The sequence below is a fragment of the Pipistrellus kuhlii genome, unplaced genomic scaffold (assembly GCF_014108245.1).
Source record: "Pipistrellus kuhlii isolate mPipKuh1 unplaced genomic scaffold, mPipKuh1.p scaffold_m20_p_5, whole genome shotgun sequence".
NCBI lineage: Eukaryota > Metazoa > Chordata > Mammalia > Chiroptera > Vespertilionidae > Pipistrellus > Pipistrellus kuhlii.
The window spans coordinates 56,568,821-56,582,214 of NW_023425551.1; the positions used below are offsets into that span (position 1 = coordinate 56,568,821).

General features: G+C 36.1%; 1 protein-coding gene across 1 annotated transcript in view; it reads right to left on the reverse strand.

Annotated features, from left to right (window-relative positions):
- COL19A1 (collagen type XIX alpha 1 chain) overlaps window positions 1–13,394 on the reverse strand; it is a 250,774-nt gene that overhangs the window by 148,972 nt on the left and 88,408 nt on the right. Inside the window, exons 12-14 of the mRNA XM_036414901.1 lie at window positions 10,250–10,303; window positions 5,389–5,442; window positions 3,737–3,772 (exon numbers count right to left, since the gene is read on the reverse strand). Of these exons, the coding sequence (XP_036270794.1) occupies window positions 3,737–3,772; window positions 5,389–5,442; window positions 10,250–10,303 (144 nt within the window). The remainder of the gene's footprint in view (window positions 1–3,736; window positions 3,773–5,388; window positions 5,443–10,249; window positions 10,304–13,394) is intronic.

Sequence of the window (13,394 nt, forward strand, 5' to 3'; positions counted from 1 at the left end):
AGCATTAGTTCTCACCCTTGGCTGCACATTGGAAGTGCTGGGGGGAAATTAAACAGATGAGAGATTCTCATTTTTATTTTTATTTTTTTGCATAAGGTACAGCCTGGGAATTGGAGCCTTTAAAGCACCTCAGGTGATTCTAATGTGCACTACAGGTGGAGAAGCACCGATCTGTGGAAGTGGAGTCTGCAGCATAGTTAGATGTTAAGCCCTGTGACTCCAGGTGTGGTCTGAGGACCAGTAGCATCCCCATCCTCTCCTTACAAATGTAGAATCTTAGGCCCCCACCTCTGACTTATGGAATGAAATGTGCATTTAAACAAGACCCCTAAGGTTCCTATGCACATTAAATTTTGAGATTGTCTTCAGTCCGAGAGCCCACAGGAGTCCTTGAATGGTTAGGTTAAGGCTATAATTAAAGATACCTTCCTAGCCCTCATTTCCTCCACTTACCCAAACAGGCTTCAGTCTCACTTTAGTTTTACTATTATGCCTCCCAAATGGAAAGTTATTTCTTTATTACAACACATTAAGTTGAATTTAAGATGAAAGCTAGGCTTTCTTCAAAAGTCTCAAGGAATTTTCCAAGTAGGAAAAGAAAGCTTGTTCCATTATAGTGCCAGAAACAGTGGCTTTCAACTCCCACTGCATACATAATTACCCAGAGAGCTTTATAAACGTACTGGTTCCACATCGTATCTATTGAATTATAATTTCTCGGGTTGGAGGCACACATTGGTACGTTTTAAAGCTCTCCCGTGGAGTCTAGTGTGCAGCTAGCTATGAGAATCACTGTGGTTGAACTCTAAGTTTATTGACTCCTATATATTTGTGCCTCATTTCTTTCTTTTTAACATTTTTTTATTAATTTTTACCCTAGGGCATTTTCCCATTGATTTTTAGGGAGAGTGGAAAGGAGGGAGGGAAGGAGAGAGAAAGAGACAGAAACATCAATGTGAGAAAAGGACATCGATTGGTTGCCTCCTGCATGCTTCCCAATTGGGGCTGAGGATCAAATCTGCAACCCAGGTATGTGCCCTTGATTAGGAATTTAAGACACTCAAACCATTGAACAATACCAGCCAGGGTTTGGTGCCTCATTTCATTCAAATATAATAGACTCAGTCATTGTGGCTTCCTTGAGACTGTTATCAATCACTTCATTAAAATGTATCAATGTGCATTATAAGATCAATTAAATATTTAGTGTGCATGGTAATTTGGCATTCATTTAAGTTCATCCCTATTTCAGAGTTAACAATTGATTATCTACATTAATAAAGTAATGCCGCCCTAACCAGTTTGGCTCAGTGGATAAGATTGTTGTCCTGTGGACTGAAGGGTCCCAGGTTTGATTACAATCAAGGGCATGCACCTTGGTTGCAGGCACATCCCCAGAAGGGGGCGTGCAGGAGGCAGCTAATCAATGTTTCTCATCCATGTTTTTAACTCTCTATCCCTCTCTCTTCTGCTCTGTAAAAAATCAATAAAATATATTTTAAAAAATAAAATAAAGTAATGCCAAGTATCAGATGGTCATATCCAAATAGTACAGATATTTTTCCTTTATGAAATAAAACATTTCCTTTCATTGTCGTTTTGCCTTGACATATCCTTAGTTAAGTATAAACATTAGCTTGTACTACTCAGTATCTGCCAGCTGAGTAGTGCCAAGAGACACCTATAGGGTGCTACTTGGCAGGAAGACATCAGCTGTCATTAAAAAATCTACAAAACTGATACCATCCAATACAACTTTCTGATTACAGAGCCAAAACTGCACATGCAGTGAACTGATACACTGATAAACTGCATTTTGGAACTAGTTGAGAAAATTACTTGATTGAAGAGAAACAAGCAGGGGACTTAACCCCAAATCACTGCCAAATAATTTTAAAAATAAATTCCACATAGTATAAAAATTGAATAATATACAGAGAAAGCTTCCTCTAAATACACAGATTTTATTCCCATCTTGAAAACAAAAGCTTCAAGCACAGAATTCCATTGCAAGTAGAATTTGGTTATTCCTAATAAAGTCATCTTTTTGGTTTCTTAGATTTTTCTATTTATACTTGTCCCTTAAGTAAGCACTGCAAAGACTATGTGTAAGACAAGCATGTCAAATTCAAAAGCTAACCAAGGCCAAATAAACAAGGTTTAAGTTTATACGGGCCAAAAAAAACACACAAAAGCTTCAATTTTTATAGAAACAGGATTATTTTGATAGAGACATGCTGAATACAGAGGGCTAAAATAAATGAGTAACCATTAACATAAAATAATAGAACATTTTTATAAAAATTAATGTTTTTTCTTGAACATTAACTTATCAGACAATGAATAAACTACACAAATTAATAAGTATTACACAAATAAACCTATTTTTCTTATTCTCTAAAAGTGAAATATTTCCTGTTGTGCACACCAAACAAGTCAGTACAAGACTAATGATGTGACAATCAGCTGCTAAAATATTCCCTGCTAGTATTAGTGGAGAGAAATGGTGTGCCAGTGCGTAAGGTGCATAGGAAAATGAATGCAACATGATTATAGTAATCAGTCATTAGTGAACGTTGTAGTTTGTTATTAATAATTATGTATAACAGGATAATGTAAAATTTAAGTTATGAAATTTTTATTAAAACATTTTTTTACATACCATTATATTGGCCGGGCCACAAAAATATTCCTTGTGGGCCACAAGTTTGACATGCTTGGTATAAGACATTATTAAAGTATTGTCCAAATGACATTGTCAAGTATATAATGATATGTAAATGTTATCAAAGCCATACACAGCTTTTGAGATTCCTGTTCTGCTCTGTTGGGAAAAGCTGCATACAGATGCTAGAAGATTTTTTTCAATGTGAGCTTTTATAACCAGGACAGGTCTTTGAAAAACGATGACTTAAATTCTTAACTTATGTCATTAAGTCACACCAACATTAAATTCGAGAGACCTCAGGCTATAAACGATCATACTTTAATTAAAAACTTTTTTTCTTTTCTATTAGGCTTAGAGTCATTCTTAAATCAATTCTTTAAGTTAAATGAGAATCCTTAATGGCCTAGGAACAAAATCTATAGTAGTAAATTGTATATAAATATAAAATGATTACATATTTATGATTAAATTCTTAATAAATGATGAACCATTTAAATGAAAATAATCCCATTGTGTGCACTTTATACATTTTTATCATAAATCTGTTTCTGAAATATCACCATTTTATCATTTGCAAATCTTATAATCAAATCATACAGAAAAAAACAATAGTCTTGGACAGGTGTGGGGAAATGTAACAATCCACTTTAAATAGGTAGCTGTTCTTACCACTGGGTGATTATGGTTTATTTTGTTCTTTTTCAGTTTATAGAGTATGCAGAACTGTCCCTGCTTCCATTAACTTTAAATGTCCTATTAAGAATGTATAATTAACCATCTAGGCGGGTAAAGTTATGAACCGCAGGGAAGGAAGGTAGGTATTGCTCAGGACAGGTACTGCTTCCAGACTTTTCTAGTAACCACTTATGTAACCTCAGTTCAAGTATGTTACTACTGTGAGTAGATGCCCCATTTTTTAACATTTGGAGGTTTGGCTAACTCCACCCTGAAGTTACTATCAATTCTCAAAATAGTCTATGGGTTAAATTCTGGTGTAGCATGATGTAGTGTAAATGATAAGTAGGATAACATATTTCAAGTTTGCATTTTGACTTGAAGCATACTTACAGTTAAGGCTGGTGGTCCTGGAGGTCCTGTTTCACCCTAAAATAAATTAAAGTTGCAGTTACCAGTAACCTCTTTTTACACATAATCTTTATAAATTTTCTGAATAGACAGAAACAATATCTGAATAGATAAATAAATCCTGAAGAAAAGGAAAATAGAAGTTTATCTTGATAAAAGCACACGGAGAGATGCATCACCTGCTTTGAACTCTCATGCTATAAATATCACCTGGTGCATCCTCGTGCTTTTCACAGGACTTGTTTTGAAAAGCTAAAATAATCTGATTTCTATACTTTTGTCCACTGAACCAAAATTAGAAAGAATATCTCTTCAAATATGATTACTTGCCAATGCAACAGCTGGGATGTGTCATAATGACGGGCACTTTTTCTGACAAAGTTAGTGTGAGGATCAGCAGAAATAATAAATGGATGTCCCCACTTCATGCCTCCCAGCTGCAAGAAGTGGTCCCATTTCCTCTCCTAACACTCGGCTGCATTGGCATTGCACTTGCCATTAATTGTAAAAGGCTCTGCTCATATTTATGTATTTTTAAATACTAGCATTGCTTTGCTGATGTATGTGAATACAAATTACCAGATGGATGTATTGACAAACGAGTCAACATCTTTAAAAAATGGTTCATTTAAAAGTTCACTATTTTCTGATATGTAAATATGTCCACCCATATGCCACCTTATTGTATCAGTGCCCCTGTTTAATTCATAAGAACTCTGAGTCGTTAAGACCAAGCATCATGGCTCTAATCCTTATTTAAGTGGAGACAATGGAGAGCATATGTTGTGTGGCATGGGACACTGGGACCTTGTAGTCTCAGGTTGAAAGTATCTCTATAACTTTCTCTTTTCTCATCTAATATAGTCAGCTCAAAAGTTAAGACAGCATTGTGTAATCACTATTTGGGGGAATGGCTGAATACAAATGACCAATCCTTGTTAAGAAACATTGATGTAGCTTAAATGACTCACTGAGGACCGATTTACAGGACCAGCTTTAAGGCAGAGGTAAATATTGACAGACAAGGATTTCTAAATGCGCTGATGGTGGAGAACTACATATAGTGCAAAACACCCACGCCTACAATTCTCATCAAATTGGGATCATCCAATGACCTTGCGCCAAATGACTCTTGCTTTTACTATTTCTTAATTCTCTTTTCAAGGTCAATTGCCAATATGCCACTAAACTAGTAAAAGGGCATATAAGAAAAGGTGGCAGGAAATGGAGCATTTAGACTAAGATGCTAAATTAGCATCCTTCCCCCCAAAGGCCACCTGCTTCACCATTACAGCAGCAGCTCAGTGTTCCTGGCAAAGTTCCCTGATACAGGACACGGTTGCTAATTTGGGGATGGAATACCCAATGCTGTTAAGCAAGAAAGAGAAAAGGGAAATCTTATAAGCACAAATTAATGTTGACTAGCAATTGTGCATTTAGTCTCCTCAATCTAATTAATTAACCAAAAAAAAAAAAAAGGCTTTTCTTGTTCAGATGCCTTTAACATAAAAGCCTTTGGTTCATGTGAATAAAATTAACTTTTGGCAGTCAAACAGCATCAATGAAAAGTCACTGCCCAGGTTCTCGGGAGTTTCCTAAGAAAAGATCAGCACTTTTCTCAGTGAGTCTAATACCTTTTCTCCTTTGGGACCAGGTGCTCCACGGGGACCCAAGTCACCTTTCAAACCCTGTACAAAAAAATAACACCAATGTGATTTCTATACACAGTGCACAGAAAGCTTCAATTTCTAATGAGTCATTAGTCACAAAATAAATCATAATTTACTGAGCTCCCAAACCCCATTCTGCAGTGTGTGGAATGGAGAGAAATAGAGATAACTGGCAGTGAAATGACAAGCAACATCTGCGCCGGGGTGGGAACAGATAGGTTCAATCAGTGTGAGTCCTCCATTGTGCATATCTGTGCAACTTTGCTTCCTGCTAAAATAACATTAATTCACCACCTGGGAGAACGTCATTTAGATCTATATAAACTTTAAGTATCCACTTTGGATTAAATGTATAGATGATGTAAATACCTCTGATTTAGCATTAATTTGCCCCCAAAATTCAAGATTTAAATAAAAAATATTTTTATGTCTCTATCAAGAAATCTCATTGTTTGGGGAAAAGAAATGAGAGATGTATTCTTTTCCAATCACTCACAAAGCTGAAGCTAAAATGTAATCTCTTTTCTATTTTAAAATATGATTAGTTCTTGAATTTCTCTTTTTTTTTTAAACCTGGATTTATGAAGCTATCAAATAAAACTATATAAAATACAGCATACCAGATAGTAAATATATTCCTAAATCTTCTAGACGCTTGGGTATTTTAGTGGGTATTTAGTTGATTGACTCAGAAATGACAGCTTTCAGAATATCACAACACATTTCACCACAGGAGATCAGTTTTATGGCCAAATGTACTCACAGTGTAAATACAAAGAAAGCTAGATAGACACACTCTGACTGTGTGGTAAATAGGAAAAAATACCTTTCCTTGTACTTAACACATTTAATAAGGGAAGAACAATACTGGAAAAAGAAATATTCCGAAGCCATACAATACACAGAGAATCTAGGCATCTTACTATTCTTGAAGGGTCCAGCTGTCACTGCTGTGACATTTTGTAGTAAATAAACAATGCCTAATGCCATCACCTATAGCTTACTCAATGCAGAACCCAATGATAAATGTAAAGGAACAAAAGAAACTGGATACTTAAAATCTTGTTGCAGAGAATATGTGAAAACTGTAGTCTTTAAGAAAAAAAAAAAGAATGAAAACAGCACCTAATTAAAAATAAAACAAAACAAAAAAAAACCTTTGCAGTTGCATAAACACCTTTGTGGATGTAACTTATAGCGATGTTTCTTTCATCATTATCTTGGAGTAGTTATAGACCAAAAATGTGATATTCAGGGTTGGACACAATCTCTCTTCCCTATTGTAATACCCAGACAAGCTAGAGTTTTAAATAAAAAGTCCTTCTCCTTACCATTTTAATATTTTTTTTCCTTAACAAAAATCAAGATCACTGCCCTTATAGAACTCATGCTTTAAGAGAAAGGTGACTGGCAATAAATAGGTCAACAGGCAGAATGTGATAAGCTGGTAAGGAAGAGAGAACTACTACTTCAGCTGGGTGGTCAGAAACAGCCTCTCTGTGTAGATGACATTTGTTGTTTCAAAAGATCCAGCCATGCAAGGATCCTGGGAAAAGCACTGGGGTTGAGGGAACAGATAGCACACAGCCACCCCTGGGGTGAAGGAGTGTCATGAGTAAGCAGACCAGGAACCAGAGAATAAGTCAAGGTTAGCCAGGGGTCATGGGATGCTAATTGCTGTCCATGGTAAGAAGGATAGGTTTTGTTCTAAGTACAATGGGAAGCCACTTAATGTTTCAAACATGGAAATAACCTATTGTCACTGTGTTTCAAAAATAAACCACTGGCCACAACATGAAAATAGACTAAAGGCAGCAAGAGTGGAAGCAGAAAAGGAGCTATAGCAGCTTTTCAGGCAAGGGAGCAGGATGGCTGAGACAGGATGGTGGTAGAGAGGGAGAGAAACATCAATGTCTGAGAGAAACATTGACCAGTTGAGTTCTCATATGTCATGGGGACTGAACATGCAACCTAGGTATATGTGCTGCCCGGGAATCAAACCTGCAACCTTGCCAAGACTTGTGTGGCTCAGTGAATAGAGCGTCAGTCTTTGGACTGAAAGGTCCCAGGTTCAATTCCGGTCAAGGGCATGTACCTTAATTGTGGCACATCCCCAGTAGGGGGTGTGCAAGAGGCAACTGATCGATGTCTCTCTCTCTCATCGATGTTTCTAACTCTATCTCTCTTCCTTCGTCTAAAAAATCAATAAAATATACTTAAAAACAAAACAAAACAAAAAAAACCCCTGCAACCTTGTTGGTGTATGGATGACACTCAACCAACTGAATCAACTGGCCAGGCAGGAGTCACATTTTATGCATAACCTTTTGTAAGTTATTTAAGCTTCTCTATAAAATACACCATAAATAATAATTATCTGGAAAGGTAGTTCTGAGAATCATATGTTGTAAGAACACTTAGCACATGGTAGGTACTTAATAAATGCTGCTTCTACTTTTCAAGTCAAGTTGAATGGATAATCAATAGTTGAGTTTTGTACTCAAGTTGATGGATATGTACAATTGTGCTTTAACTCACATGAGGATAAAATGCAATTGAGAAGTATTGCTTTCGTCAAGCTTCTGCTTTTATGGCCACTGAAGTGGGCCCATGTAACTCATGGCTTCCTGTGACAGAGTACAATGATTTTAAGGCTGTGGCATCATAATAGGTTCTGAGAAACAGATCTGTAATGCTTTTCTCAAGTGCAATTTTTCTCCTCATGTCACACTGGTGCTGCTATCAGTGGTTATTGAATACTGGGGAGAAAAAGACATATTGCTCACCACAAAGCATAAAGAATCAAATGGAACAGACTCTGAATTCAATATTGAATAGGGTAGGCATCTATTACCATGGTTCTCAATAAAATTCATGTATATAAAGATTCTCAAAAGTATAGTAGTTGATTCTGTATGCGATGCAGAGACAACACTTCATTCAAAGGCAAGTGGAAAGCTGAAGGACAATTGTAACCACATTTATAAAAGCAGGTAGATGATGAAATTAGTTTTTATTGGAAGATCTACTCATGATATGTAGCATTTTTGAAAATCAGAAGATGATACAAAATAATGTTATTTGTTAAAATTTTTAACCAATCAATGATGTTTTACCCATCTTCCACTGTCTGCATCTTACTCCCCAGCAATGGCACCAGCTATTCAAATATTTTTTATTCAGGATTACAGACTGCATTGGTATAAGGAGATTAACATGATTATTTTAGGGACATCAGTTGCCGTAATTCTGATAAGGAATGTTTGAAAGACAATAATAAAGATGCAGAGGAGGAGACTAAACTCAGCGATTGAAATCTACTTTCCTAAGATTATATAATTCCCCAAAACAAGTGAGTGAATAGCTATTTCTATTGGAGACAGGCGTATTTTATTTAATATAGTTTCTAAAAAAAAAATAAGCAAAGGTTTACATAGCTCTTACTGTATGTGAGGCTTGTTTTTCATGCTTTACATAGGATAAGCCCTATCATCCTCAGCAAAAGCCTCTGCATTAAGTTTTATTAATATGAATACCCCATTGTGTAAATGAAGAAACTGAGGCCAGAGAGTATAAGTAATGTACTAAGTAGTATAACAGCCAGGCAGTGGCTGAGCTGGGATCTGAGCCCAGTAATCTGTCATCAAAGGCCATATTAACAATGTTGCAAGTCTCCCTCTCAAGTCTTCCTCTGAAATGCCATTGCTGAATGTGTCTCACAGTAGGTCACAATCATAATCACTTAATTATAAACTAAAATGTCTTAAACCTGGGCTCTTGTATTTTGAAGGCTAATTTGTAGCAATTCAAAATTTTGACAATTTCAATATATGTCTGCCATGCATTATTTAAACTATACATTTTGTATGCAATCTATAATAATAAAAGTATAATATGCTAAAGAGACCAGACAGCTGAATGACCTTCTGATGACCTTCTGGGTGAAGGGGGTGCTGCAAGGGCTGAGCCCCTTGCATGAATTTCGTGCATCAGGCCTCTAGTATTTAATATTTAAACTGTATGTGTTTAGTCAATACCGTTGGTCTAATACTCAAATATTCTGGAGATCAATCCACAGTTTACACACACACACACACACACACACACACACACACACACACACACGGAGGGAGGAGGAGGAAAAGAGAGGGAGAGAGAGAAAGAGAGTCAAGCTTGAACTTAGAAAGATGTCAGAGCCTTTTTTTTTTCTTCTAATGAAGGCAGTCCTACATGGCAAAGAAATGTCTTGCCCCAAATGCCAACATTATCCCCTTGAGAGAGACCAAACCACTGCACCCTCCCCTTCAAACAAGGTCTATACTTTCTGAAGAGAACTTGCACATTTTGTAGGAAAGCTTGCACAGAAATTATTAAAAGATACATTTATATCAAGGTATATGTAATATGTAAAAATAAAGACTATAAAAAATGCCTTTGGTTCGTACAGTAGGAATATTAAATTCTTCCAATTTTCTCTGACTTGGAAAGAAGCTGGAATGAGCTGGCCCATTGAGTTCATTCACTACACATTCTAACAGAATATTCCTGAAGTTATAATCCCCATCATGGCTTGACTTCAATTCAAATGGAAATAGCTATTATAATAGCCTCCATTCCCTACGAATGTGTACCTGTGCTTATTGAAAGTCAAAGTCACTGTCATAAGTGCCGAGTGATTTTTAGCTTGCAGAGTCTGTTTACTTCGTCATTGAAAAATAGACAATAACAAGGGTGGCATGAGTTAGTGGGAAAATAAGAGACATGTTAAACATGTAGGGTGAAAGGCTAATTTTGCCATTTTTTTAAAAAAGAGAGTTGGGCTTACATCTTTTCCATTAATGCCAGCCAGACCCGGATCGCCTTTTTCTCCTTGTTCACCCTAGAAAAAAACAATTTATACAATGAAAAATATTATATATAAAAAGAACCTTTACTAAGAAAAAAATAAAAGTTACACTGTTTGGGTATTTATAAAAATGTGATTACTTTGTTAATTCCTTGAAAGAAACATTTCCTTAAAAAACAATTTTGAGTTCTATTGTAGAATCAGAGAGAGGTTTATAGGTCTAAGTAAAGCTGCATAAAAATGATTAGAGTAGAAATAAAACAAGGATTATTTATTTGCCTCTATAAGCAACAAGGAACTTTCTGGAGGGCAATCTGACTACATATATCAGGGTCTTAAATCTGTTCATTTCATTTGGCTCAGTGATTTCACTTCTGAGATTGTATCATAAGGAAATAATATGAGTAGGAAAAAGAAATACAGACTAGGTTATATTACTACAGTGGGTATAAAACTGGTAGAGAAATGGCACCCAGTGGATCAATATCTCTCACTTATCAAGTTCTCTTAATCTTGGCATCATTGATATCCTTTGTTTCGGCTCTTCTCTCCATTGTAGGATGTTTAGCATCATCTCTGGCTTCTATTCTCTAGAGGCCAGTAGCCAGCTTCTCCCTCAGCCCCTCTACTCTCAATCTTGAAAAATAAAAATGTCTCCAGACATTGCCAAATTTCCCACAGAGGGCAAAACTGCCTCCAGTTGAGAACCACTGATATATTATATATCATGAAGATATATGTAACAGATTTGTAATATGAAATGTTACAACAGGCTGGAATGATATAATAAACAGCATGGACTTTATTAAGAATAAATGTGCAGTCTTTAATTTAATTCTCTATAGATTAGAGAGCCCACTTAAAAATGAAAATATTAAAGGAGCAGAAGAAAATATAAGTGAACATAGCTTAGAGCTCATAGTAAGTAAGATGTCTTTAAGCATGAAACCTAGAGAAGAAATTTATAATAGAAAAAAATTATATATGTGACAAAATATTAATTATATACTTGTAAGACAACAATAAATACCACAAATTAAACAAAAAGGCAAGTGAAAAAATGGGGAAAAGTATACGGTGACTTACTAGTTAACACACAGTTTTTATCATACATAAGGAAAAGAATAATATCTCAATTGGTAACTGAGCAAAGGATATATAAGGTAATTTACTACAAGCAATAAAAACGAAATGCAAGATGACATTAATATTTTAACTGGTATTAATTCATCAGGTTATGTTTGGGACTAGGTGAACTCTAAAGCACCTCCATTGTAAATACTATCATTCTTTTGGGGGTGGGGGGAGGCAGGGGGAGTTCTATATCCAGACAAAAACATAATGATATTCAAGCATTGCATACTAAATAACTCCTAAACAAAAGAAAGTTGACAATAGTAACCAGCTGTTCCTTTTTTATTCACTAGGGAGAAAATGAGTAAAAACACAGCACTACAGATTTAAGCTAGAATTAAAGGAAATTTTATTTACCACCAGAAGTTGTTGGAGAGTAGATGCAAAAATTAAAAATACAAACCCAACAGAACATCTCTGAAGATTTCTTGGAAAATACAGTAAATCATTCTATCAATAGACTTATAGAAACTTAAAGTGCAATACCAACCGAAGGAAAGAGGATGAATGGGAATTAGATGACATTTAAGGTTTTTCTAATGTCTATTCTTTGATGAAACTAACTTCAAAACTATGTGAAAAGTTAATGTCCTTCCGAATTAAACCACAATGCTTTGGTATTTAAGCTATTACATTTAGGAAAGTAGGGAAACCTTTTTATAGAGGTTGAATTAATCAATTATTATCCATTATGCAGGTACAGTAGTTACTAACATTACTAATGTTTCAATAGACACCAGCAATAATATACTAGCTCCTGTTTTATATTCATTCCTACATGCCAGACCCCATGCGAAGTGCTTGCATACTGTAGTAAGGACTCTTTTAGATTCTAGCAGTAATTATCAGTGGGGGTTCTCGTCTCCATTTACTGATGATAAATGAACATCTCAGGGGACATATGTAACTTTCACACGGTCAAAGAACTCCTCCTATTATCTCAAGTTATTTGCTCAATTACTTTGATTCATAGGGACTTTCATTCAATTGGTCTAATTTGACCTTGTACCACATGCCCTCAACTTCCTTCAGTTTTCAGCTCAAGTTGTGGTGTTCAGTTCCTATAGGTGCTGCCGACATCTCACCTCAAGCTCAACTTTCCTTCCTATCTTTGTTTTCCTAACTGTGGTGTTTCTGAAGCTGGAGTATTTTTTTCATTCCCAGAAGGCAGCCAGGAAGTAACGCAGTGTGGGGAAGGCTATATGATCCCTGGAAGCAGTCTTCCACCAAAAAGTGACAGGAGTTGGTGGATTCATGTGTCCATGTCCATTTTCTAGCCTGTCATGAGAATTGCAAGGCATGTTCCACATGATTCCTCAGAAGGTCCCCAGCGTAACTCAGTTCCAGTCCCCTACAATGATAACCAGCTTAAAATACACCCTGTTATTAACTTTTTCTTGTTACTTGACTTATACTTTCCACCCCCTAACACCTGTTTCTTGAGATCTCTCTCAGATAAACTACCTGCCCCAAGCATTGTCCTGAACCTTGTTTCAGGGTAACCCAAGTGAAGGTGATGTCCATCAGCCCCCAGTGCCTGCATTTTTTTTCCATACTCAAGATCTATCCTTCAACTGCTCTGTTATCACTATACACACCCTGGACCTTCTCTGTCTTCCCAATGGCGCCAAGCTCAGAGAATCCAACTATCCATCTTCTCTCTTGTTCCTAGGCTGTTGACTAATTCTAGAGACATTTATATAAGTGGGCAATTAAGCACCATTGTAAATTCGTGATAATTAATCTCATTCTAGGTTGTTAAACTACTCTAATACCTTCAAACCCTTAGTATTGGGATTTCTGCCCTTACTCTCAGATGACCATGCTTCCTACAGAGAAAACAGAAGCCATCCAAGAAGCTTTCCCTGGATGCCTTGAAATCTATGAATTCACTTACATCTATTCCATCATTCCCTTTATTCTTATGCATGGAAGAACTGTTTCATTCTCTCTTTAATACTTATCCCTCAGCCTGTGCTTTCAATTTCAT